This window comes from Heterocephalus glaber, unplaced genomic scaffold (assembly GCF_053883595.1).
Source record: "Heterocephalus glaber isolate CG9 unplaced genomic scaffold, H.glaber_assembly_v1.0 deba00000470, whole genome shotgun sequence".
NCBI classification, from domain to species: domain Eukaryota; kingdom Metazoa; phylum Chordata; class Mammalia; order Rodentia; family Bathyergidae; genus Heterocephalus; species Heterocephalus glaber.
In genome coordinates, this window is record NW_028258145.1 from 4,629,718 (window position 1) to 4,657,591 (window position 27,874).

At 39.2% G+C, this 27,874-nt stretch overlaps 1 protein-coding gene and 1 pseudogene across 3 annotated transcripts in view; both read right to left on the bottom strand.

Moving 5' to 3' along the window:
* The window catches only part of Aff3 (ALF transcription elongation factor 3), a 521,980-nt gene that overhangs the window by 106,421 nt on the left and 387,685 nt on the right, over nucleotides 1-27,874 (bottom strand). For both annotated transcript variants that reach the window (XM_004844437.3, XM_004844436.3), the window contains one exon: nucleotides 21,144-21,195. In XM_004844437.3, coding sequence (XP_004844494.1) covers nucleotides 21,144-21,195 — 52 coding nt within the window. The remainder of the gene's footprint in view (nucleotides 1-21,143; nucleotides 21,196-27,874) is intronic.
* On the bottom strand, nucleotides 410-9,715 carry LOC106009375 (la-related protein 4-like; annotated as a pseudogene). Its single transcript, XR_015448248.1, has 2 exons — nucleotides 8,253-9,715; nucleotides 410-8,148 (listed from the first exon to the last, which is right to left on the bottom strand). The product of XR_015448248.1 is annotated as a la-related protein 4-like (transcript).

The following is a 27,874-nucleotide window of genomic DNA, read 5'->3' on the forward strand; positions in this document are numbered from 1 at the left end:
TTCTATGGGAAATGCTGATTAACGCCTGATGTTTGTTTAGAGAGCATTATCTCCTAAATTGGATCCTTTTACCAACTGATTGATCTGGGCCACTTGGTTGAGGTCAGATTGTCAATGAAGATCCTAATCTGCAGAGTGGGATGAAGAGAGGCACAGTTGCTTTCCTTGAGCATTTCAAGGGCATTTCACCCCCTAGAGACACACTATAAACTACTTGTGAAATCCACATTGTGGCCATCTCTGTTCCAAAACTTTGGGTCTTCCAGGCCCAAGAGGTTTCTGCCGCTATGAGATGCCGGGAACTTGGGAGATGCTGGGACTCAGAAACAATGCCTTAAAGCGTGCACCGCTGACATGCTGAGCACTGGGATTAAAGGAGGCTGGGTGGCCTCAGCACGCCTGGGAATCCTTTTTTTTTTTTTTTTTTTTTAAATTCTTTTATTGGTACATTGTAGGTATACAACACAATTACATTTCTCATTGGGAATTGTACCTTTACATAATGCATCTTGGTTCTTATTTTTTCCCCATTCCTAGCCCTCCCGTCACGCCTTCCACCCTTCCTTATTTACAAAGACTTTATTTCCATTTTTTCCATTTCTCATCATTTTTCCTTTCCATTCTTTCCTTCCCCCTGCCCTCCCACTACCCCTACCCCTTTGGACCTTTTCTTCCTATTTTGCATTATCGATTATTCATTCCAATCATCGGTACATTTTAGGTATACGATATAATGACATTCATCATTGGAAATTTGCACCTTTACATAATCTCTCTTGGTTCTTATTTTTCACCCTTGCCCAGCCCTCCCTTCAACCCCTCCATTCCTCCCTATTTACAAAGATTTTGCTCCTATTTTTCCATTTTCTCATAGTAATCCCATTCCCTTCTATCCTTTCCTCTAGCCCTCCCACTTCCTTCCCCTTTGCCCCTTTTCTTCCTATTTCACATGACCTATTATACATTTAGTCCTTATTTACACTTTCAGTTTCTCACACCAGAGAAACTATTCGGAATTTATTCATATGTGTCCTATTTATTTCACTTAAGAGTATTGCCTCAATGTGCATCCACTTAGCTATAAATGTCTCTAATTTCTCATTTTTTATGGCTGAGTAGTACTCCATTTTATAAAAAAACCACATTTTCTTTATCCAGTCTCCAGTTGATGGGCATTTGGGCTGTTTCCAAGTTTTAGCTATTATAAACTGTGCTGCTATGAACATGGGCTCACATATATCACTGTGGTATGATTCTTTTAATTCTTTGGGGAAGATCCCCAGCAGTGGAATGGCAGGATCAAATGGGACTTCCAGTCCTAGTTCTTTGAGGTATCTCCATACTGATTTCCACAGTGGTTGCATCAGTCTACACTCCCACCAGCAGTGGAGCAGGGTTCCTCTTTCCCCCGAAGCCCCACCAGCATTTGTTATTGGTTGATTTCCTGATAGCAGCCATTCTTTCTGGAGTGAAGTGGAATCTCAGCGTTGTTTTCATTTGCATCTCTCGAATGACCAGTGATGTTGAACATATTTTCATGTATTTATTTGCTATTTCTACTTCTTTGTCTGAGAAATGTCTGTCCATTTCATATGCCCATTTTTGGATTGGGAATCTTTACTTTCTCCTGTTCCTTCCAAAAGAAATGCAACTGCCTTAAAGCACTTCCTTTAGAAACCCTATCAAATAATCTGGGTGTGGTGGAGTGTACCTGTAATCTCAGCACTTGGGAGGCAGAGGCAGGAGTTCAAGGGCATACTGAACTACACAGCAAGGGTCTTTCTCCAAAAAAAAAAAAAAAAAAAAGAAAAAGAAAGAAAGAAATCTCAAAATCTCATCACATAACCAGGAAAAATTAAGCAGCAGAGAAGAGGACTCCAAAAGTGGTCACCATACCCAGACATATAAGAGCACAGCCAGTAAGGAATGGGAACAGGCCAAGGAGGGCTCCTCAGAGCAGTCCCATCCCACTGGGCCGCATGGTGGACTCTGGCTGGAGGGTGAAAGGGAAGGGGACCAGATGCAGTTTGAATCCTGGCAGTCTCAGTGAGCAGAGGACAGGTCGGACACCAAGTGGCTGCCAACAGGGAGGAAGTACGGTGTTTGCCAAGGGATGGGAGGCCTTTAGGTTTCTGGGACTGATATCTTTTCCTCAAGAGGCTCATAGAAAGAAGCATATTGTTAATTTCAAAGACTTCTGGAAACCCCTGGGGAAGAATACTTTCTACCTGTAGCTGATGACGTTAGCACTGTATATGGAAAGGGAAACCCTGTGTGGCCTCAGACCTGGGTGGGGCAAGGACCACTGAGGAGTCACAGGCAAAGGGACACATCTATGGCTCACCTACCTCAGAATTGTGCAGAGCTCTCATGCAGATGGCAGAAAGGTTTACATTCTGCGACAGAGCCCTGGCAAGGCAATTGTGGCTTTTTGGAAGGAGAGAGGGAGAAAGGGAGTGCATGCATGCACTTGGGTATATATTTATAGTTTCAAAGTAATAGCACATATACAAAGATAATGCTAGCTGAGCTTCTAGGCGACACTGTGTAAATAGTATGTGCACTGAAATTCCTGGTTCTTGGGAGTGGAAGGTTAAATCTGGAGTATGGATGGTGACATTGGGCCATGGTCAAAGTCTGGTGCTGATTCATCCTCTGTGTAGCTCCTTGGCCTTTAGGTCTTAATGGGATGGACAAGTCTGTTTCCTAGAAGTCTGTGGCATACACTTTTAGGGCAAAGGAACAAAATAAATCGCTGATAATAAATGCTCAGTTCTCTAAGTATTGGCTTTGGTAACCTCCTAGACAGTTCTAGCTTGGTTGGATTAATGCCATGATGGCTATAGGATGATTGTACTCATAGTGCTGAAGCTTGCATAAAGGCAATGCTGATATAGCTTCTTAACCAGTCCAGGTCAGCTGGTCCTTGTTTCGGCAACAGAACCAGTGCCCTAGCACATGAAGACATGTGTGCAGGAATCACTGAATCATGGCTCAGTCTCACTGCCAGATGAAAGCAGTGACTTAGTCCTGCAGCCTCCACCCTGGCTTGGTGGCCTGCTCATCTGGGCTTTGGCCCACGTGCTCCTGGAACTCATCTCACAGGGTGATTTTAATGCAGCCAGACTCTGTGCAAGGCCAAAACGGTGACAGCTCACTAATGACTCCCATTTGAACATATATTTAAACTTTTTTCAATTTTAAAAATAATTTTATTATCAAACACACACATACAAAAAATAAAAACCATTCAAAGAAGAACAATGCAAGGGGAAAAAACTACAATAATATTCAAATACAGTAGTATATTTAAAATTTTTAATTGATATCTAATAATTACACACATTTATGGGGAGTAGCATGATACTTTGATACATATGTACAGTGTGTACTGATCAGATTAGGGTAATTCGCATTTCCGACACCTCAGGCATTTACCTTTTTGTGTGTGTGTGTGTGTTGGGAACACTAAAAGTCCTCTTTACTAACACTTTTGAAACATGCAATTAACTGTTGCCAGCTATAGTTTTCCTGCTGTACTACAGTGCATGAGAAGTTTCCTATTATCCAGCCTCTTGCCTTCCTCCTCCTCTAAATCAGTCCTACTTCTGGTAACCAGGCTCTGCTAACCACTATTCTATCTACTTCTTCTTCTTCTTTTTTTTTTTGCTTTTTAACAATTTTATTTTTTTCTAATTTTGTTAATTTCCCATAGCATCTTGGTAATGGTGAAAACATACAGATACAAGGATGTACTCATTTTAACATTTTATAGATGAGCATGTGTCATATCACTGGTGGTGGTGGTGGTGGCAGCACAGGGGGGCAGTTTTGACAATGGGAACAAACCTAAGGAATGGATAAAATGGAAGTCACCTAACTGGTTCTGATCCATCACACTCCAACATTTGAGAGGTGTCACTTGAGACACCTGAATCAGGTTTAAAAAAAAAAAGCAAACACTGATGGTGATATTTTTTCCGTATACTAATCAATGTTCTACTGAAAAATTGAAGATAAAACCATAATATACTGCCAGTAGTTGTCTGAGTTGTACTGTTAGGAACTATTTAAATCAAAGATTCATAAAGAGTTCTTAGCTTTTAAAAATAAATACGAAGTTGTCAGATTAATTTCAAGAGAATTTATTCTCAATTTAAAAACAAATTCACTTCTTTAAAATGTCATTTAGGTAATGAAATTGAAATGTTTGTGTGTCTTCTTGAAAGCTCAGACTAGCTACATTAGTATATACCAAAAAAGTTAAATTAATGACCATCAAATTGGAAGGAAATATAAAAAATTTTAACCCCCCCATCATATATTATATTTAAGAATTTATAAAAATCCCTCAGAAGGAACACACTGCTCTCATTTGAGTTTTATCTTTTCTATAAAAAAAACCCCTGGTACTTTAAAATATAGTTAATGTATATTGCCAACACAATTATCAGAGACTTAACCCCAGTGTTGCTGTTTCAAGGTAAAACCAGTGGACTAAGCCAAGAGACTAATTATTAAGGCCATTAACTAATGAAACTAAAGTGTTCAGTAATTTTTAAATACTATTTCTGTTCCAACAATATTATTCTTGTTCTTCTTTACACTAGTGAAGGTGCTAACATTCCATCATTAAGCCTTTTGCAAAGCAAATCTGGTTATTTAAAAAGAAAAAGGAATGTGAAAGAATACTCAAGCTAACCTTATTTACCAGAAATAAATTAGAATTCTGCATGTCATTTGATCACCTGCAAATTAAGGATAAAAGAAAACAAACCCATATCACTGAAGGGTCTTATCTTCCTTCAAAATCCAGTGGAAAAATAATTAAAATAGATCACTATTTTAAATACCGGTGAGTCAACAGTTTCACATAACTCACAGGCGTCATCATTTAGATACAAACCCTAAATCTGCTATAATAAAATAAACAGTAAGTACAGACTGTGAATATATGTATTTTATATGCATATACACGCACCCATTCTTCCCTATATATCCCATCAAATGGGAACTATTACATGTAACGAGGAAAGTTATATTAAAAATATTATAACTTCAAACAAATTAAAAACTGGTCGCATCTTTAAACTTCAATAATGTCTAGAGAAAAAGAAAGAATATATTTGTTTTCTTCAAAAAGAAAACTTCCTTCTTCTGTCTCAGTTAGAATCTTTAGGGCCAGCGGTATATAGTTCACTGTAGAGCCCTTGGAAAGCATGTGGTGAGGGAGGCCCTGGGTTTGTTTGATCCCCAGAACCACAAATAAAACAAAACAGAATCTTTTAAGGTATTTACAACTGGGTGGACTAACAATAAATCACACAAGCATACAAGTAATCTGAGCCTACACCTGTGACACACTACAAAAAAAAAAAAGCAATGTTTCATTTTAAGTGCAGTAATTAAGTTTATAATCTTTACAAGTGATTTTTACAAAAAGTTTATTCTCTTAAATCCAGTGCATTCACAGGGTGTTAACATTTTAAATGTTCATCTTTTCTACCAACTGCAGCATTATCTAAGTAAACCAAAATCACTTTTATCATAGATGTAGCCAGTGATTATTAATTCTTTTTTTAAAGGATCTAAACTCCAAAATTTTAGCACAGGTAGCTTTATTGTATGTTTCATCTAGTAGATGATTTTTAAAAATAGTGTATAGAAATGAATAGTTTCAAACTACGTAAATATATTATGCCATGTTATCAATCCACTAAATCAAAAGCAATTTCCAAGCTGAATAAGTTACAAAGAAATAATAATTCTGGCTTGAACAGAAATGTGCAGTTTTCAAAGCTCTTAACAGTTACCCACTAATATAATCTCCAAAGTTTAACCTAGAGTTGGAAGATACGTTTCACAGTAATGTAATTTTTAACCTCCTTTATGTTCATTTTAATATATTACTTAGATGTTTATATTCTATGTCACAATGTTTTCCAGTGTTTACAATTTACAGTTTCAATTTGTACATATGTAAGTCACTAACATAAGAGACAGTTACTATACAAACTATCCCTAAAAAGAAAAAATAAAACCATACCCTACATGGAACTCTGAACATGGTATGACTTAGAATAGATTAATGCAACATGATTTTTAATATTTTAGTAATTTTCTAAATACCAGCATGTAAATTTGCCTATTTAATGACAACTACAATTTTATTCATTGAGAAATTGTGTATTAATTTCCTTCAATCATTTCCACCTTATCTCAAAACTCTCTTTGACTTGCTTTATCTGACTTAGTGAATTTCAAACTTTTTTTGAAAAGGGGACTGAAGGAAGGCAATAAACTGTAAACAGAAAAAAGTTCTCAAATTAATCCTTTAAATTTTTCTCTTCAATATGATTTAAAACTTAAAAAGTAAGTTACAAATTATTAAAGGGGCAGTTGAACCTACCAATCGGGGATTTAAATTTCTAAGTATGAGAACAGAAGAATAAAATATTTCATTCAATTCTAAATTTAGAACAGTTATATGATTTGACTAGACTGGTCAAAGCAGTCAGAAATTTACAGTTCAGTAGGTCGTTGGTTATTTGCTTTTGGGGATGGGCAGTCAAATGATAGAATGACAAATGAAGTGACAAAAACCTGTGTTTCCCATTTTGCGGGGGAGGGGTGTGCAAATCACAGGATAGTTTAAATCTTGAAATCCATCTGACCTATTTAGGTCAAAGATGAAATTAAAAAAAATTTTTTTTTAATAACCCCATTCTTCTTTGAGTATCAAACTGATTGCTAGTCACATCTTCAAGTACAATCAGTGCTTTAACAGCTTGTTGAATGAAAAATTAGTAAGGTCAAAAGAACAAATTAAATTTCGAACTAAAAAATCTACTCAAGTATTACATTCAGTTTTCAAATTGTTTACTAACATGACAACAGATTTGGCTGAAATCACTCTTGCACACACTCACACCCACAACAAACACTCTAGCCACCGATCTGCTTTGCAACACAAGGCCATATAGTCAGAGACAGCATTCTCTAAACCAAACTTTAAATAGATTAAAAAAAAGTAATTTCTAATTTTTACAGAAATGCTTCTTCAAGAAATATTTTCTCTCATTCCCTCATCTCCTATAATGAAGATGTATGTTTCTCCCCCAGGCTAATCTGAACCCTCAAAATTGATTTCAGACAGAAAATCTCTGCAAATTAAAATTAAAAATAAAAATAGAAAAATTATATATTTATATATATATATTTATATATGGATATTTATACTGATTGGAATCCTCCAGCATTTAAAAATCACTTTAGAGATGAATTTTGGGATCTTACTGCTTACAACTCCAAAATCCATAATGATTTAAGGATATACTTTCCATATCCTTCCTGGCTACTCCCTCCCCTCCAAATCAGTTCAGACAGTCATGGGTCAAGCTTAATGGGAAGAGAAAAGTTTTTGAGCAGTTTTTTGTTTGTTTTTACTTTGGTGATCTGGGTGGTACATACTGTTCTTTGCCATTATGCTGAGTCACTCACTGAGGTATAGCCCTATGGCTAAACTGTCCTCTCCGTTCCCTGATTCTTCCAGCTGCTTCCCTGGGAATGGTATTGCCTTGGAAGCCAGAATAATCTTTACTAGCTTTTGCTTCTGGCTTCTCATGTGGTTTCTCAACAGACTTCTCAGGAACTCCTTTCTCTTGGTTTTTGGTAGGAGACACTGCATTGGAGAGAAGTTCTCCTAGTGGCTGCACAAGAATTGGAGATGCCTCTTTAGGGGGCTTCTGGCATATTGCAGCATAACTTAACTTTTGGGGTTCTTGTAGGGACACAGCTGTGGTTACATTTATGGTTATTATTACATGGTAAAGTTGTATTTGCTCTTGATGGCTTTGCAGTACTCAGGGAAGAAACTGGTGTATCATCTGATTGATAACATCCTTCTGATCAATGGAATCACCTATTGTATCATTTTCTTACTGAGTTGTGCTTAATACAGGAAACTCAGTTGCACATGGAGGACTGGTACTCATACTGAGTTGCTGGGCTGAAGTACAGTCTGCCTGCTCATCTTCTGCAGGTATTGGGCAACTAACTCGCAAGTCTTCATTCTTCTTTTCTCTGTAGACACCTTTAATGACATCAGACATTCTATTCTCCAAAAGGAGTTCACCTGGCATTCTTTTGGTTTTTTGTTTTTGGTACTGGGGATTGAACTTGGGTCCTTGAGCTTGTGAGGTAGGCAGCGGCACCACTGAGCTAAATCCCTGGCCCTCACCTGGCATTTTGATGAAGTCTCACATAAAGGAGAAAAATTTGAAGCTAGTAAGTCAAACTTTGGTGTTGGAGACTTTGCTTCAGCCAAAGGATGGGGTCTTGGGATCTCTTCATCTTCTCGTCGTGTTTGACCTCTGAAGAGAGTTCTCCTGCCCCTACCATAGTGTCCATTTTGTTCCATCTGTAAAGTGGGAGTCTCCTTTGGAAGGTAATTTTGCTCTTGATGCCCTGTTACTGTAGGGTTATGCAGTTCAGGTGCAAAGTTCCTTGAACTAGGTTCAATGGTCCATCCTGCAATGACACAGAGCCCTCTGTTGAGTGTTCTGTATCACTGGATGACCTAAAATGAGGTTTCACATGATTTTTGGGGAATGGCCGACCCATATTCGTAGCAGCATCATTTGTTTTATAAGATCGTGGTGAGTAAAAACCACTCACAAAATGACCACTGGGGAAGGGAGCCAGTGGTGTTTCCAAGTAAGGTGCAGGACTTGGAGACCAAGACTGAGGCACAATACTATAAACTGAGTACTGTTGGTGAGGATTATATACAGGCTGCATAAAGACTGGCGAGCCATACTGCGCTTGAGCTTGAATGGGCTGACTATACATACTAGAATCCATTAATCGATAACCATTCTTAGCAAAGAATGCATTGATGGCTTTTATCCTTGCCACGATTGGCTTGTCCTGAAATGTTTTAACTTCTTCTCTTAAGCATTTAAATGCCTGTTGTGCATCAGTATCTCAATGGAAGGTGATGTACCAGTTACTCACAGCTTATCACTTTGGGGCAGTTTTCATTTTTGAACAAACCTTCTCTACTGGTGTTTCAGGAATCTCTCTGAAAATCACAATACAATGTTTATGACTCGGTCTCACTTTCTCCCTTTTCTCATCAACTTGTACCAGAGATGATCTCAACACTTCAAGAATTAGATCAAGATCTGTGGTCAACTTTTATATTGCTTCCATGTTGGCAACTATCCATATTGGGACGAACTAATCACTATCCATTTGGGATATCAAGTAAAGATCCTTTGATAAATTTTCTCATGAAAAACAGAATTCTAATTGTTTCTGCAGGGATTCCTTTCGATCTTGTGTAGAAATTGCTGAACTGCTTTCTCCAGAAATCTACCATATATTTGGTAACTCATATCTTCGGGTCCTAAAATCATTCCCTCAGTTGGTTCTTCAATGCCAGTAGTATTTCTCGCGGTTTCACAAGATGGAGAATACATTATTTCATATTCTTTATACATATCTTCTGAAAGCTCTGTATTGCCCTCAGTCTGAGACCCTGAAGTGGCTGCTGTTTCATGCCAACAGCTTTTAGTTCCATGAGTTACAGGAGTGGCATCAGGATTTCCAGGAGGAATTTCTTGTCATACTTTGGCATCAGGATTTAAACCAGTCCCTTTAGATGTTACCTGCCACAGAGTGTTCCAGACATCCAAGGACAAGGACCGAACAAAATCTGGTGGAGGTTACAAAAGATTTCCATTTTCTTTACAAAAATACTTAAACAAACAAATAAACAAACAAACAAGGCACTTAAGCCGCACTTCACACAAACAAACAAAAAAGGTACTTAAGCTGCATTTCACCTACTCCCTCCATGGTCCCACATGTAGCTTCTCTCTCTCTATCTACTTCTATAAATTAACTTTTTGACTGCTATCTTTGGTCTAGCAGGTGGATTCTAGGATTAGTCATTTCCTACTTTGTTGAATTTGCCGAAGCTCTTTGGAGCTTTAAAAAAAATCCTTGATAAAACTGATGCTATGGTAGAATTCCCAACATTTTCTACTGGGCCTTTGTGGGTGGTTGATGATTATGAATGTAGCCAAGGCCCACACTGTTTAATGCAGATGTGACATTGTTTTTTATAAAGATGAGGTGAAAGTAACATATGCTTCAGTAGTTTTGTTAAAAAAACTTGTACTTGAACACTCAATCTAAGTCTGGCTTTGTAGGTCATTTAAACATTTTCTCCTCAGACAAAATAGCAATATTCAAAGGTAAAAATAGGTTTGTAATGGTTAGAAAAGATTCTTCTAACTATATTCTGCACACCAATTATATAAGAGAAAGTGGAATCTCTGTTATTATTGGGGTTAGAATTTTTACCTCTGGAACTCTGCTTAAAAGTTTATTTGTGAAAGTGTTATCACATGCCATGTGCCACCACCCTCTACTCTTCATGAACTGCCTCAGACTTTTAAGAACAAAGTCAAGGTTGAAGGAAGAAGTACTTAGAGACCCACTGCTGAATCAGACCTTGCACTTCTCAAGTGTGGAGATGACTGAATCTGTGGTCTGACATTTTTGTAACCGTCTGATGTGCTTCTTAAAATCGGTCTTGTTTCTCTCAACAGAACCTGTTGGCTGCAGATCTGAATAGGATGGAACTGAGAAGTGCCAAGAGGCCTTGAATGACCATGATTGAGTTTTCTCCATATAGAAGCAACGGGCTAAGAGAGCCTCCTGAGAAAAGCTGTGCATAAGAGATAAACAGCCCCACTTGGAGAAGATTTGGAAAAACAATAAAAATGAAATTTTCCATCTGCAAATCCAGTCCAGACACCTGGCTGACTGTAGGTAGACCCTTGACTGTAGGATGCCACCCAAGCCTGGAGAGGAATGATAACCTATACTCCAAGGAGCAGCCTCTCTTGAATGGTGACACTTCGCAACAAGCTACTGAAGACAAAAATCCCATTACAGTCACGGGATAAAGGGCTATTCCTCTGAGTTAAATCCGAGTGTGCTCTGGAGGGAGAATCTCACTTCCTCTGCTAACTACCAGAAGCACATTCCTCTCGACTATTGATACACGGCCCCTCTCCTCCTCTCTGAAAGAGAGTTTGGGTGGGTGGTATTGATATCCTCCATTAACAAAACCTTGGCTTAGTTTCAAGAATGTAGCTCCTGCTATGAATTCTGCAATGAACAGAGACCAGGGTTCCCCATTTTTTGGTCTAAATTTACTGGATCATCTTTTAATTTTTATGTAATTTTCTCATTTTATAGATGCCCATCCAGCATCCTGAGGCAGAAATTAGGCAGACCTCATAGCCCAGGCTGGTTGGACACAAGCAAACTTAGGTATATCTCAATCAGGTCTCTAGGAGGAGGTATCAAAATATATTTTAAGAAACACTGTTTTACAGGCCTTTGTACATCTGTGCTCAGTGATATTTAAGTTGGCTGACCATTTCAGTTTTGGAAATTATAGCCAATTAACATAAAAGGACATTTTTGAGTGCATATATGCACTTATGCTTGTGATTCTCACAAATTTTTATACAGAGTGGCATGATGTAATAAATGTTCATTTGCTTTTGGTGACAGTAAAATTTTATTTATAAAACACAGTTATTCAACTGTTTTAGGTCTGTTAAACAAGCAAACCTTCCTGCTAAACATTTAAGTTTCATGGATTGTGATTGAAGGTTCAAATATGATTACTTCCTATACAGATAATAAAGACCTCACAGGCAGAAGTTTCTAGTTATGGCTATTTTGTATTTCCATATTAAAAAGAAACCAATTCATCAGTGGATCAAATTGGGTATCTAGCCAGGTATTAGATTAATGCAAGATTAAAAATAAAAACAAACATACTACTCTTCTTTCTTTCCCAATGTTGCTATTAGGTTTAATATAAGGAATATATACATTTTTGAACAGTTGTTTAGGGAAAAGCATTTTCTGACATTGAAAATGTACTTAAAACTTTTGTGGTTAAATTATCATAACATGTATTACTAATGTGCAAATCATTCCAGACCAACAAGCCAGCATCTTGCACGGATGTTTGGTGCTTAGTAGGTATTCAAGACTATTCTCTGAATGATTTATGTAAAAACTGTCTAGCTCTTGTTTGGCTACAAATAACATCAACAGTACAGTTCATTTCTCATGGGGGAGAAACTTGAATTTTGAAGCCTGCCCCCTAAACCTGGTCCTGATTACCGCTTCAACTTCTGTTTATATAATTCTACACAATTTTGGCAAGATTCAAGGGCACATACCAGGGTGTTGGCTTTTATGAATCTCCTGGGATGTGAATGTCATGCTGACTGGATGAACTCTGGCCACAAATCCCAGACAAGCACAATGACTCTATTTATTCAGACTTGGCTGCCTGAATGCAGATCAACTCTGCGGGTAATAAATTTTCACAGGCCAAGAACTTCGGCATCAACCAAGCTGATCTTGAGAAGAAAAATGCACCTAGGGAAGTAGATTTGGGCTGCAAAAACTGCCTATGTTTTTATTCCACGCCTGCATTTCATTCAGTTAATTCGTGTGGTCAGTGATTGACAGACGCTGTCAGTGGCTTTAAGGTTCTGTTTTAAAAGCTCTGCTTTCTGTTATGCAATTGTCATATTAAAAAAGAACAAGGGAAAAAATGAAGAGCTCCCATTACAATTGGCAATCTGCTTTGAATAGCACACCCAAAAGTTGGTATGAGTCAGCTGGAGACCTCTGTGGCAAAGAGCAGAGAGAATTCAGATGGGAAGTTTCTTGGGCCCCTCTTTAAGAATCCCAAGGAAACAAAATACAACCAAACTGCAGTTTGGGGCTCAGAGCAGCCTCACTTACAATCTTGACATCTTGATGCAAGATCCTTTTTTCGATCCTTTTTGACAGACATGATTATTACTCTATGCATTATAAATAAGAAAATAATTGGCTCTTTAGCCTGCAGATTTATGTTAATGATCCAGATAGCTATTAAATTAATTGTATGCTCTCTAAATATTGATTGGGGATTAAAAGGTAACTTTCTTTCATTGTGCAAGAAGTAAATTAGGCCAATAGGGAAATTTCCCTCTACAGATTACATCCAATGATAGCTGCCTGTGAAATTGAAATAGTCAGTTTAAGTGGAAAAACCATGGTCATTTAAAAAGAAAAATGCATTTATATAATTAAAATGAAAAGACTGCCCAATATGTGTGGATAATGTAATTACCAGAAGCTGCAGGCACGGCTGTGGCCATTCAATTTTGTCCCTGTTCCCTTATTCTCCCTAACCCTTGCATTTATCATCTTGGAAACACCGCTGCCAGTGGACATTATCTCAGCCCATGGTGCTTAAAGTCTTAATCATGTGTCCCTTTCCTCGTGCCTTAGCCATAATGACTCCATCTAGATACTGCCTGTGTCCAACCTCCCAAGCTTTCTTGGGCTCGAGAGGCAGAGGTCTTTTTGACAAAGTGGGAAGGCATATGGTACAATTCATTTCTCCCCTCCAAATCCATTAAAACATTCCTTTAAGGCTGAGTGCCTTCAGAAGTCATTTTTTGTCTTAAGTCTTCTAATTTCATCACATTCTTCCACGGAACTGTTGGCCTTTGAAACTGTTAAACCAAGAGTTACAGAAAGGAGATCAAACAAGTTTGCTACATCTGTCACATCACCCCTATTTGCTCAAACAAGAAAAGGGATTCTCAAATCTTCTGTGCTATTTCCAGTTTGAACCTCATTAAGTATAAGAACTGTGGAAGCAATCATTCCATGTCAGTGATATTTGCAAACTTTCTAAGTAAATACTGTCATAGCCCCAGCTCTAAGAGGCAATAGTAAAAATTCGGTTACTTTTTGAAAAGGAAGGCAGCAGAGACACCCATCCTCTTGGTTTTGGAGGCTTCAGCTTGAGATAACTTATAAAAATTATAACCTCAATATGGCTTGATGTAAGCATGTATAAAAAGCAGCTATTGACAATTCCATGGAGATTGGATGGATAGATGTTTTTTCCTCCAATTGAGTGGATTATTTGAGGATTCATCTAGAGCTTATTTATGAACTTGGATACATATTTTTGTCTTTTCTATCCTTTGATATTGGAGTAAGGCTAATTTGAAAAGTCATGGTGTTCAGTGAAAGGAATAATGGTAGGGCAAAGGTCATCTTTGACATTGGACAGCAGGAAATACTTCTGATTCAATGCAACACTATGCACTTAATCATGGATCCGTTCTACAGATATTTAACATTTCTGCTGTGCCAAAGTCTCTGGCTTCAGGAAACATCTAGTTTAGTTGGAAGAAGTACATATTTTAAAAATAAACATATACTAATATGTATAACAAAAATTATGAGATCTAGGAGGAAGGTTAAAGTTACCATGAGAAGGATGAACCAGGGGTCTAATTTAGGTAAGGCGGAGGGCTCCCTGAGGATATAAAATTATGCTGCCTTTCCAAGATGAGCAGATGTTAACCCAGTAAAAACCGAGGCAGTGAAGGCCTGTGAAAACCAAAAGGCAGCTAAATATGGCTTGGTGGAAGAACTGATGAAGGTCCACAGGGCTGAAGTGCTGTGGGTGAACTCAAAGAGAAGGGAAGACTTGGACAAAATGACACTGTTCAGTGTAGTGATGGCCACACTACAAGACCCACATTTTATTCCAGCTGGAAGGGAAAACTCACTTTAAATTGGAGACTAAGGATTGACTTGATTTGATACATATTTTAAAAAAATTACTGAAGGAAGACTGCCTTGGGCTGGGGATTTAACTCAGTGGTTCTGCCACCTGCCTCACAAGCTCAAGGTCCCAACTTCGATCTGCAGCACCAAAAAACCCCCCACAAAAAACCCCCCCAAAAAACAAAAAACTGTCTTATAGAGGGAGGGAAACAGCAGCACGATAGTTTATACTGGACTGATTTAGGCTAGCTAGGTAGATGAACTAATATTTAATTTTGAGGGTTGAATTAATAGGATATAGAGATGAAATGAATATTTGAGAGAGGAACAGAGAGTTGTCAAAGCTGAGTCCTATGTTTCTGGGCCTGAACAGTCAGGCATCTGGCAGTGCTAGCTTTGGAAATGGGAATAATCACAAGAAGAACATATTTGTGTGTCTGGGTAGAGGGGGTAGCAAAGACCAGAAGTTCAGTTTGGCACAGACTGAATTTGAAATCCTTTGAGACATCCAAGTGGAAAAGTCAAGTAGGTCTATGGTTCAGAAGGGAGTTCTGAGTTGAGACTATAACTCTAGAAATTGCCAATATATAAAAATCAAAGGTCACTGGAAGGGATGAGATCACCCAGAAAGAGTGGAACTGGAGAAAAAAATTAGGAATGAATATTGAAAGGTTCCAACAGTCAAGAGTGGGTAGAGAAAGAGCGCGCAGTGAAAGATCTTGAGAAGAAATAGCTAGAAGGGCAGGAAACAGAGCAGAAGAGTGTGGTGTTAAGTCTCCTCTAAAGGTGGTGTGAGCAAGTGTTTTCAATGCTATCAGTCTGTTAAGACAAAGGACTGGCAAGATCGCAGATCACTGGCTGCATGGAGGTCATTGGTGATTCAGGAGGAGTAGTTCTGGTGGAGAGGAGGGTATAAAAGAAGCACAAGAACAATCCCTAAGTAACTGAGAGGAACGGGACATACTTTTAACAGGATCAGGGCAGTGTCCTCTTGTCATAGGAGAGAAGCAGGAGGATGAGTGAAGATAAAAGCAGTGTGTGGATGAAGTAGTAGGAAAATTTGTCTTTCTTATTAGAAGCCATTCAGCCATGGTATGCTCTAGGGACATGAAGATGAATAAGATACAGGATAAAATTCAGGTTGTTCACTCAAGAAGTTAGGAAGACCAAAAACTAAATTCCATATTATCCACTGTTACCAAGTCTGTGATGGAAGTAATTATTGGAACTCAAAGGAGAAAACTGACAAAGTAACCATACCAATGAAATGTTAATGTTTTTCTGCATAATACCAACAAAAGCTACACAAAGAAATAAATACAAACACATTACAGATAAATCAAAATGGAATTATTCAAAATGTTAAAGGAGATCCATAGAAAAATAGTAAATATAATACAACAACAGAAAAAGAGAACAGAAAAAAAACCCCAAGAAACCAAAGTGGCAGACTTGAGTCTTAAATTGAGTCAATAATTTATCAATAATTTATCAATAATTAAATATCATTTATTTATCAATAAATGTCAATGGTATAAATATATCAATTAAAAAGCAGAAATGTGCAGAGTGGACAAATACATGATGAGTATATGGTGTCTATAAGAAACTTACTTCAAATGTAACAACATGGGTATTTTGAAAATAAAAAGATGAAAAAAGTTACAATATGCAAGCGCTACTCAGAAGAAGGCAAGAGTATCTCTACTCATCTCAGAAAAAGGAGACTTGAGAGGAAAGAAAATGACCAGAGCTAGGTTGAGACATTACAAAATGATAAAAGAGTCAATCTACCAAAACATAGCAATCCTAAGTGTGTATGTACCAAATAGCAGAGCTGTAAAATACATGAAGAGAAAAAATTGGTAGAATGGAAAGGAGAAACAAATTCACAAATATTACTCTCTCAGCAATTGACAGAGTAAATAGAAAGTCAGAAAAAATATAGAAGACTCAAAACATCAAGCATGACATAATTAATATTAATATAACAGTCTGCCCCCAAAACAGCAGAAGTCACATTCTTTCACGTGCCCATAAAACACATACCAATGCAGGCCACATGAAAGTCCTCAACAAATTTTTATCAATTTAAATCATACAGAGTATGTTCTTTGATCATCATGGAACAAAACTAGAAACCAATAAAAGTCAGATTAAAGAAGTTCTCTGAACACTTGGAAATCAATACACTTATACATAATCCATGAATCAAAGAAGTCTCATTAAACTGACTGGTAATAAAAACACAACAGGTCAAAATTTGTACGATAAAGCTACGCAGCACTGAGAGTGAAATGGATAGCACTAAATGCTTACATTATAAAAGAGGACATGTCTCCAATCATAATCTAAACTTTTTTCGACAAACTAGAAAAAGAGCAAAATATGTACCCAAAGGAAGCAAAGAGAGGGAAATAATAAAGATAAGAAATCAGTGAAATTGAAAGCAGAAAAGTTATATAGTGGACTTAATTCATAGAATGAATTCTGTGACCAGAATTGTGGAAATAATTAAGTTCATGAACTAAGGTACCACTGTATAAAGAATATCAATGAATCCAAAAGCTAGTCCACAAAATTTAGTAAATAAATTTTTAGTAAGACTGATGAAAAGAGACAGACAGACAGACAGATAGACAGGGATAAAGAAAGAAAGAAAGAATGAATGAAAGAAAGGGAGAGAAGGTAAAAAAGGGAGGAAAAAGAAATAGGCAGGCAAATGATGAGGATCAGAAATGAAATGGAGGCTATAGCTACAGATTCTGCAGGCATCAAAAGGACAATAAAGGGATACTGTGGAGAAATCTACACACATAAACATGGATAGGCTGATTACTTGAAGAACACATATTACAACTCAGCCAGTAGGAAATAGATAATCTGAGTAGTTCTATAACAATTAAGGAGATAGAATTTGTAAGTTTAAAAAATTTCCAAGCCTGCATCATTTCATTGGAGAATTCTTCCTAAGACGAAGTAACATCAATTTTCACAAAACATCTTCAACAAAAAAGACAAGCTGGGAATACATCCCAATTTATCTTATGAGGCTAGCATTACCACAGTAACAAACTCGATGAATATAGTGCAAAATAGAAAACTTAAAACCCACGTATCTTGTAAAAATCCAAAAGAAATAGCTGGTGAGAATGGGAACAACTAAAATTCTTCTCCATTGCTAGTGGGAATGTCCATTGGTACAACCATTTGGAAAATGGTTTGGGATGATTTGCCAATGTTGCTTAGCATTTATATATTTGAGTATAGATTCAACAGAAGTGGTCCATATGCCAATAAAAGAGCCATAAAAGGATGCTTATAACAGCACTATTCTAATAGCTCAAAATATCCCCCTGGTCACCAGCAGTGGAATAGATAAAGTATGGTATATGTGTACAATGGAATACAATACAGCAATGAAAATGAACAACTTCAACTACACGGAACAACATGGGTGAATCCCACAAATCATGTTTGAGTAAAAGAAGCCAGACACAAGGAGTACATTCTTTATGATGACACCACTGATATAAGAGTTCAAAAATGAGCAAAATTACTTTGTGGTGTTAGAACACAGGAGAGTGATTATTCCTGGAGGCTGGTGACTGGGAGGGGAGGCTATTTATGTCTGTCTCTTGATCTGGGTGTTGGTTACATGCTATTTGTTTTATGAATATTGAACAAATTGTATACTTAGGGTACATGTGCTTTTCTCTACGTATATTGTATTTAATTTTATTGTTCACTAATTAATTATTTAATTAATTAATTTTGAGATGTAGTCTTGCTATGTTGTCCAGGCTAGTCTGGAAATCCTGGTCTCATGTGATCCTCCTGCCTCAGCCTCTTGAGTAGCTGGCATTGTAGGCCTATACCACCATGTCCAGTTAATTTTTATCATTTTTATAAACAATAAAAAGCAAACAAATTTTGCCTACTGATCTGGTGACCTGAAGATGACTGGTGACCTTACATTCTGAGGAAGTGGCAGGCATGGGGATCTAGCACTGATTTCGGTTTCCAAATGGAGCCCCGAAGCACAGCAGTTGAGGGCCAGACCAAGGCTGCAAAGCTACTAAGTAACAGGGCCAGGATTTGAACTCTGGAGGAAGGCTCCTGCGGTCCTCATCACTGAACTAAACTGCTGTCTTTATCTCTAAGATCACAAGGAAGAAGAAAGGTGGCATTAGACAGGAGGATTCAAACACACAGGAGTTAGAGGCTGACTGTGGGAGGCCAAGCAGGTGCAGGAACCTGCAGCTACTGTGGACATCTGCCGGTGTTCACATTGTGCCAGTATTCACAGACAATCAGATATAATGTAAGAAAAGGTTAAGGACCTCAGAGTGCTTACTGAGGCAGGGAAGTACATGGTAAGTTTTTGAAAGATTTTGGGGTAAGGGACAAATTCTGATTATGTCAGGGAAAATCATTTCTGGTAAATGTTCACTCATCTCACAATGTCAGAAAAAGAAGAATGAAGTATGTGTGCGTGTGTGTACATGCTACATTCTTTTGGGGGAAAAATCTCATTTTGGTCTTGGGGAGAAAAAAATATATCATTAGTTTTTTTTTGAAGTAAGGGAATTATGCTTTTTTCGTTTTGGTACCGCGGATTGAACTCGAGTCCTTGTGCTTGCGAGGCAGGTGGCAGAACCACTGAGCTAAATCCCCGGCCCAGAAATTATGCATTTTTTATTAGACCAGGGCACTATTATAGGTCAAAGCAGAACAACTTAAAATAATTAGTGTTGAAGCAGTAACCTAAAGTGCCATATACAAAAGCACTGCGTGGAGTCTTAATTATGCAACAGGGATTATTGTATACAAATCACTCATTCTGTCAGTTTCTTTTATTGCATAGGGATTAAATGCAAGAATAAAGGATGTGGCCTGGTTATTCACAATACAATGTTATCAATGGCTACAAACTGGAAAAGAGTAGCTCATAAAGTGAGTGAGTCAACTGAAAGGTTTTACTGTTTTAGAGTGTGTGTATAGTACATTATTCATAATGAGTTTAAACTGAGTTTTCATTGGAAATATTTTCTGGAAATAGCTCAAGTATTTCCAAATTAAGAAACGTTGGCTAAATAAAATAGCCCGTGACTCCTTTTTGAAATATAAGTATATACACTTCACACATTTGACATGACTTCATTCATACCATACCTCTCAATCAGATAAAACACAAAGGGATGAAATAATTTGCTTTTAATCTCTTAGAGATGAATCCAAATCAGGAGGGAAGCTTTTCTACCTTTCGGCTAAGATTTCTGAGGTGTGGGTACTCGCTTGCCTGGTGTGACCATGCAGGAGCAAGTTAAATTAATCAGTCTCTAAAATACTCAAGACAGTCCTTATCATCTCACCAACCTTATCTCTCTGGGGTGTTCTCCGCTTGCCAACCTGGTTTCCAGATTCTTTGAACCCCCTCATATCCTTGTTGCTCTGCTCCCCTCACGAGGAGAGGAATCTTTGGCTCCTGTGACCCAACTGCCACATTCTGTGTGGACATTTTCCCTACAAATTCTCCATTGACTTTCATTTCACCTCTCTTGCTCTCGCTGTACATTATTTGTATTTACATGTCTGGACAGCAGCCTTTCATGATGCCTTTGTATTAGGTTTTCGATTCCAAACTCAACTGAGTGGCACACATACAGTATTTTGTATTACCTGTAAAAATGACTCATAAAACCCCTCTGAATTGTCTTTCTACCCATGCCATTTATCCAAACTTGACAAAATACAGTGAAGGTGATGAGAAAAAGGAAATTCAAGTGTAGGAAAATCTGTCTTTAGTGTTTTCAAACTTGCTTTAAAACACAAACATTTCTTGAAATGCAGAAGTTAAAGTGATGAATGTTAAGTGGATATTTTTTCACCTTAACTGACTGATCAGAAGAGTATTTATAACCCCCCTGACTGATGTCTCCAGCTGATAAATCAACAGCAAGGGAGAATATTTCAAGCACATTTATCATTTAAGACAAACAGCCTAGACTGAGCGTGATTATTTTTTATTCATCATTTTAGCTCACCTCTGTGTTCGCGCTTTCTCTGTGTTAATAATATCTGTATAAGACTTCTCAATATTTAATGTTACAGCTTGCCTGCCGCATACAGATGAGGGGAAGGTCACATGTTTGAGCTCTAGAAGGCCAGTTAGCTTTGCCAGAAAAAAGGGAGGGGCTCTGTTACTCAGGGAAACCTGATTCTAGCCATCTTCCCTGTAATAATCATAGAATTAAAGTTTTAAGGGAAGTGAAGGCCAAGATATTTCAACAGCCTGGCTCAACTGCACAGGAGCTCATAATTAGCAAAGCAACGGCCAGCAGCACAAAGCAGCACAATTCAGAGTTTCCATGACTCAGGTCACACCCAGCCCCATCCATGGGGTCAGTAGTGCCCACATCAATCCAAAGAACAGCAGTGTGTCAGAAAAATCTTACCTGTTCACTCTCGTCCTCATCGCTACTTAGCTTAAGGTCATCTTCTAGCATTCTGAAAGAGGGAACAAAGAGGTACAGATGCTTAGCAGATTCAAAATAATTCAATGCTAAAATATCACCTTAATAAGAGCAACATTTCAGTAATAAGTCTATTTGATTTCCTAATTTTTTTCCCTCTTTCTTTTAAATGGTTTTCCTCAGATGCACATAGGAAATAGCAGACAGTTGATTGATGGAAATTAACCCTCGAGACAGTCACAGGGTAAGAAGCGGAGGCTCAAGGATATGCTGTTTTAGACATCAGGGATAAAGGGGTGTTTTCCTCGTCCAAGTGCTGAGCTGTGTCCCCAAGCCTGCCCAGGGATATTCATGGTAAAGAACACAACAGAAGGACTGGAGCTCTGCTGTGAGCCACAAAGCAATGAACTTGAGTGTGAGCTGGTAGCTGCGTTGGCCTCCATTAGTCCCTGGGCTGCAGGAGACATTTGCCCAAAGATGCTGCTGGGTGGAGACCACCACTCTGAAGGGAGCTCTTTGCACCTGAGAAAGGGCATGTTCCACTCCTGGGGCCTCAGGTCCATACTGACAGAGGCTTTGAATTCATCGGCGCTAAGAACGAGGACAAGAAACACAACTTCAGACTATTATTCCTGATGATGAAAAATCACATTCTCACCAGCAATTGTTCAGTTATTTCTTTATGGATTAATTGATCTCAAAAGACCTCTTCCTCAGAAGTGCATCCTAGAAAAGTGCTTGGTAGAGCAGAGGGGTTCTGCCAGGGAGTGTCAGGGAAAGTTCAATGGGCACAAAGCCTGGGGCTTCAGGCACCTGTCTGGAGGCTGCCCTGCCCTGCACTTGAAGACTTCACTATTCTCCTTGAAGTCAGCTTCTGAAAACTGTCCCCAAAATATGCTTAGGATCTTTTAAAGATCAGTTAAAGACATCATCAGTAGATGGCTCTGAATATTTAAAATGATTTTGCTGACCTTTGGGGTGCACTAAGGGTAAGAGTTGTCAGTGTGGAGCTGCTTCTGCCGCAACTGTCTGTGTCTACAGCTAGTTACTTATCTTGACCTCTGCCCACCCCATCGCTTTTCCCTATTCATACAGTGGAGTTTATGCTGGGCAGTCGTAAAGGTCTAGTCCTGCTTTAGATTCCATGAGTCTATGAATTTCTCACTTCACAATGTAGACAAACATTTCTATTTGTTCCAGGAAACAAAACAGAGACAAATCCAAGTCATTTTTGAGAAGTTGCTGAAGCCACTACCACTGGGATACCAAATCTGCTTCCTCACAGGGTGGGCAAGCCACATTCCTTTATTCCTTAGACCCCAAGCAATGCAGGAAACATCAGCAGAGACTGCAGGGTGTCACCCACATCACTCTATACGCCAGGCCGGCCATTCATTTCCTTAAACTGCTGGGCCCCCAAGAGAATGGACATCTTGGTGATTTATTAGAGCACTGTTTGGAAGTACCCTAGGGAAAGGGACTGTGCTTTACCCTTGAGTCCCCAAGGAGTAGCACAGTGACAGCACAGAGAATAGTACATGCTCAGTGTGTTGGTATAGCTTGAATGAGACTCTCCAAAGTTTATGTTTTGGAAATTAATTCCCAGAATTATGTTGGTAGTATTCGGAGGTGGGGCATTCATGAAATGATTAATAGATGAATCGATGGGGGTAGGACCCTAGGATGGTGCCCTTACCTGATTAGTGCCCTCAGTCATGTTATGGTGCAACATGAGGGCCCTCACCTGATGCCAGCACCTTGTTCTTGTACTTCCCCAGTCCAGCACTGTGAGCCAAATGCACTTATATTCTTTTTTTCTTTTTTGGTACTGGGGATCAAACTCAGGACCTTGCGCTTGTGAGGCAGGCAACGGAACCACTGAGCTAAATCCCGGGCTGCACCTATATTCTTCACAGATTACTTGGCCTCAGGTATTTTGTTATAGAAACAGAACAGACTAAGACATGTGTCAATACATAAAGACACATCTGTTTGAATTTCACACTGCCTCTCATGCCTTCAGATCCTGGCTAAGTCATCTCTTGGATCTTGGTTCCTGTCATGTCTATATGGAACTATGCCACCTTTGTCATTATTTCCAAAAGAAAAGCAGCTAGGAATCCCCTTTGCTTTATGAATAATAACCAATCTATCACTGAATTTATCTGTCATATTAAAAATGAATTTATTTTGTTTCTGGATGAGGTCTAAAAACAAAGGATCACATGTATCTACTTTCTGTTACTGTAATAAAATACTGGAGGCAGGGGACTTTATAAGGGAAAGAGACAAATCTAGTTCATGGTTTTGCAGGCTGGAAGTCCAGGATTAGGCAGCCTCATTTCTCTGGCTGCTGGTGAAGGACCCTCTGGTTACATCACAACACAGCAGGCAGTATCATGGTGGAAATGATGCGAGAGGGAGAGATCCTATGGTGACTGGAACCTAGAAAAGGATTCAGGCTCACTATTTTATAACAACTTGCTCTTGTGAGAATGAACTCATTCCATGAGGCCAGAATCCCTTCTTGCTCTTGTTGATGCTTCCAATGACCAATCACCTCCTACTAGGATTGCCACTTCTTCCCATGGCCACAGTGGGCACCAAGCTTCCAGGACATGAACTTTTGGGGCACAGGCAAACCATGTCTAAGCCTCTGAAATATGCACAAATACTTTGTATTCAGGAGAAACCTCCAGAGAAATTCAAATGAGACCTCTGACTATTTCACAATATGAGAAAGTGGCAATAGAAACATCACATTAGATAGCTTATACAAGGTCTGATCAAAAGATACGGTGTGTGTTTAAATAAAAAATTACTACAGTAAAAGACACACTGTCATTAAGCCCCCTCAAAATATTCCTCTTCACTTTCAATATCTTATCCTACCACTCTTGCTACCTTCTGAAGCAGTTCTGAAAGTTCTCTTTTGCGAGTGTCTTTATGAGTTATGATAAAAATACAATGAATGCTGCTGCTGAGTGCCGTTCAGCAGAAAGGCAGGCTTGCAAAAACATTATGGTATCTCCTCATCACCTTGTTCACCAGATCTGGCACCATACAGCATAAGGCTCTTCCCCAAAGTCAGAATGACCATGAAATGTAAACATTTTGAATTAATTCAGAACCTCCAGGAAGCCAGGACAGCACAACTAAAGACAACCATGAAAGAGAACTCCAGGGCTGCAAGAATGATGAGATAAGTATGCTCACAGCAAGGGGAAATATTGTGAGGGGGATACATGGCAATGTGTCTTTTACTGTAATGAATTTTTAGAAATGTAAACATTCAGTGTATTTTGTGACTACATTTCACATACACTCCCACAGCAATCCTGGGTAGTGCTATTATCAAAACATGAGACCATAGACTTTGAAAGATCAGTCATGTCCACACTGCACTCCAACCCCTAATACATGCACAGGCCCTTGCTGGGTTAACCAAGGCTCAATTCCCAACACCATCCGAGAACAGGAGCTCTTCTGCTGTGTTCTGATGATTGTCATCAGACCCCCTGACTCATTTGCGAAGTACAGTGCCTTCCCTTCTCCTGCACTCAAGTTTGATTCAATACTCATAAAGCCCTCCACTTTTAATGCCGATCACATCAAAGTGGCCTCTTCAAGAGCCTGAGGAAGACTGGGAGTGTTCTGAGGTCATAGTTGAACAATAAAACATGGTTGGCGAAGAAAAGACAAAAACTATGGCACCCACAAGACCTGCCCATATTTGATGTATGGCAAGTACACTGCAGGTTGTGGCCACTTCCACAGGAACACAAATAGCTTCACTGTAGTGGTGTCCAGACCCTGACCAGCTGCCACACTCTGAGGAGTGCTTTCCTCACTTATTTATTTCCAAAAGAACTTAGAATGTCACACTTATATTAAACAACAAACAAATAAAAGCAATAAGCCAAGAGTAAAAGGACAATGAGAACTGACTGTTGGTTAGGCCCCAGGGTATGGGGTGAGGATCTCCAACTGTTTGTGAAAAAAGAAGGCAAACTAATGTTCTAAGGGGCTAAGGATGGAGTTTGGGGTTGTTAATCTGCATCACACTTGGTTCATATGGGTGCCTTCCACACCCTGACACCCTGAGCACCTCCAGGTCTTCATCCTCTAATGATGCCCACCCATCAGAGCCACCCCCGTTCCTGTCCCGGAGCCTCTGGCCTTCTCAGACCCTGAGTTCTGGACTCCGGGGCAGTAGTTCTCACTGCTGAATGACATTTGTGGCAGATGAGCCAAGCAATTACTAGACATTACCTCATTCAACCCACAGTGCCTCTCAAGGTGGGAGGGGGCACTGGTGGGGGGCAGCAGCTTGCAGGGGTTAGAGCATGCAGAGGGATCCTAGGGTCACACTGCCCAGGTTGAATTCTAGCTCTGCTTCCACTCAGGTAACTGAACAAGTTGGCACCTGTCTTAAAGGGCTTCCCAGAGAGCTCATTACACACATCCTGGGTACAGGGTCTGGCAGAGGGGCCCTCAATCAATGTCCATGGTTACCGATATATCACTGCAAGTCAGCCTCATATTCACATCCACAAACTCAATCAACTGCTGATCAAAAATACTCAAAAACTTGCACCTGTATCGAACATGTAGACTTTATGTCCGCATTCCCTACACAATAGGGTTTAACACACACACACACACACACATATATATATATATATATATATATATACATCATTTACATTGAATTAGGTATTATAATCAATCCAGACATGATTTAAAGTATATGGGAGAAAGTGAACAGGTTACATATAAATATTATGCCATTTTATGAGGCACTCGAGTGACCACGGTATCAGAGGGAGATCCCAGAACCAACCCATCCCTATGGATATTAATGGATAAATGTATTCCCTTTTTATCTGTGAGGGACCACGTCTTAGTGTATTTAAGAAACTCACAGGGGTGGACAAGTTGACAAAGAAGTTGTCATGAAGCCTTAAAACTGAGCCATGTGTTCTCCTTTGAGGGCCCTTTAAAATGACTTTCCCTCATGACTGTGGATGGGAGTATAACGGCTGCCATGGTTAATTGGTCTGATGAGGCTTTATGTCTATAGAAAATGTACTCATCAGCCCCGGTTGCACTGGGAGGTTTCCCTGGGATCCAGTGGGAGTCCATATGGCCAGAAGTCCCTTGTTGGGGCTGCTGTCTGATGACAGTGAGGACACTAAAATAAAATGAAATTTCTAAAATTGAGGTCTGAGAGTAGAGGTGCAGCTGGAGGTGCAAAGAAACCTGGACTTTATGGCCTTAACAACAGAAGAGCCGTCAAACTGCTGCCAGGGACATCTGAGTGAGGGACTCACGGTGACTTCACAGTGGAGTCTGACCTGGCTAACTGAACCGTAACTGAACCGTGACACTTAAAGGAGGTGAGAAGGGTTTCTAATGTGTTATTTAGAGTCTATCTACTTTTTACCTGGGAGCTATGTCAGACAAGAACTTCTTAAAACTATTGTACCAGGCATGTTATCTCACCTCCCCAACACCAGGGAGTGGGGATTGAAACTCCAAGCCACTGGCGGAATGGCTCCTGGTCCCACAGGGAGTGGGGAGCCCTGCTGAGCTCTGCAGAGCAAGGATGAGGCAGGAGATTCACTGGGAAGTTCTGAGACCAAGGACATGCATGTCACTTTCCTACTCCCTCCAGTGGACCTTTCCCTTCCCGAAAGTGAAAGACAAACAGGACCATCCCTCCTTGACACCAGCAGAAGCAGCATCCATGGCCTGGACTGTCACTCTTGTGTTCACGGGTTTTAATTTAAGATTGTGATGCTCCAGCATATATAACTTTAGCAGAACCAACTGTTTTGTTTGAAGGTAAGCTCAGTACCTCTTAGGAAAGGTAGCGATTCAACATAATGTTTGCAACTTTCACATTTGATTATTTAACTTTCCTGTGTTCATTATTTGTTTCAGCCAAGCAAGGGACAAACTTATGTTGGAGCTGGTTTCCACTTCTTTGGGGCCCTAAATATCTTTGGAAGCAGAAAGAACAGCCTCCCCTTAACAGATGGCTGTAGCTTCTAAAGCTAATCTGTACCCCACACAGGTATTGTAGACCGGGGCATTAACCACCTTCACTGTAATGGGAGCCATTTCACAGGGTGGTGTTTTTTAATTAATAGGATTTTCCTGGAATTACTTGTCATTTGGGGTCCTTAGAAGATCTATATCCTTTAGTCCTTTAAAGTTCATTTCATTTTGCTTCATCTTAGTGGTTTTCTTTTTTTGGGGGGGGTATCAGGGATTGAACTTGGGACCTTGTGTTTGCGAGGCAGGCAGTGGAACCACTGAGATAAATCCCTGGCCCCATCTTAATAGTTTTTTAAAAATCAGAGTTTTAATTGGGCTCTTTGATGCTCACATTTGTGTCTATGGCAGAAGCTGTTACTTTCTCCACCTATTTGAGATTTAAAGCCAGAAACAAATGTTTATGAATCCCCATTAAACATATTCATATGTGCAAATATCTATTCTAGCAATTAGCATGGTTTGATAGCCTATTTATTATGCAAGCACACCTCTGCAGGTATTCCCAAGCTGGCTTCTCTAGTAGCACTTGGGATGTGGGAGGGGATGGTAGAAAACTCATTTCACTCTTCCTGAAGTCCATTGCTCCGCTAGGGTTGGTGCTACCATCTGTCCAGGGTGATTTTCATTAAGAGGTGACACTTTCCACTCTG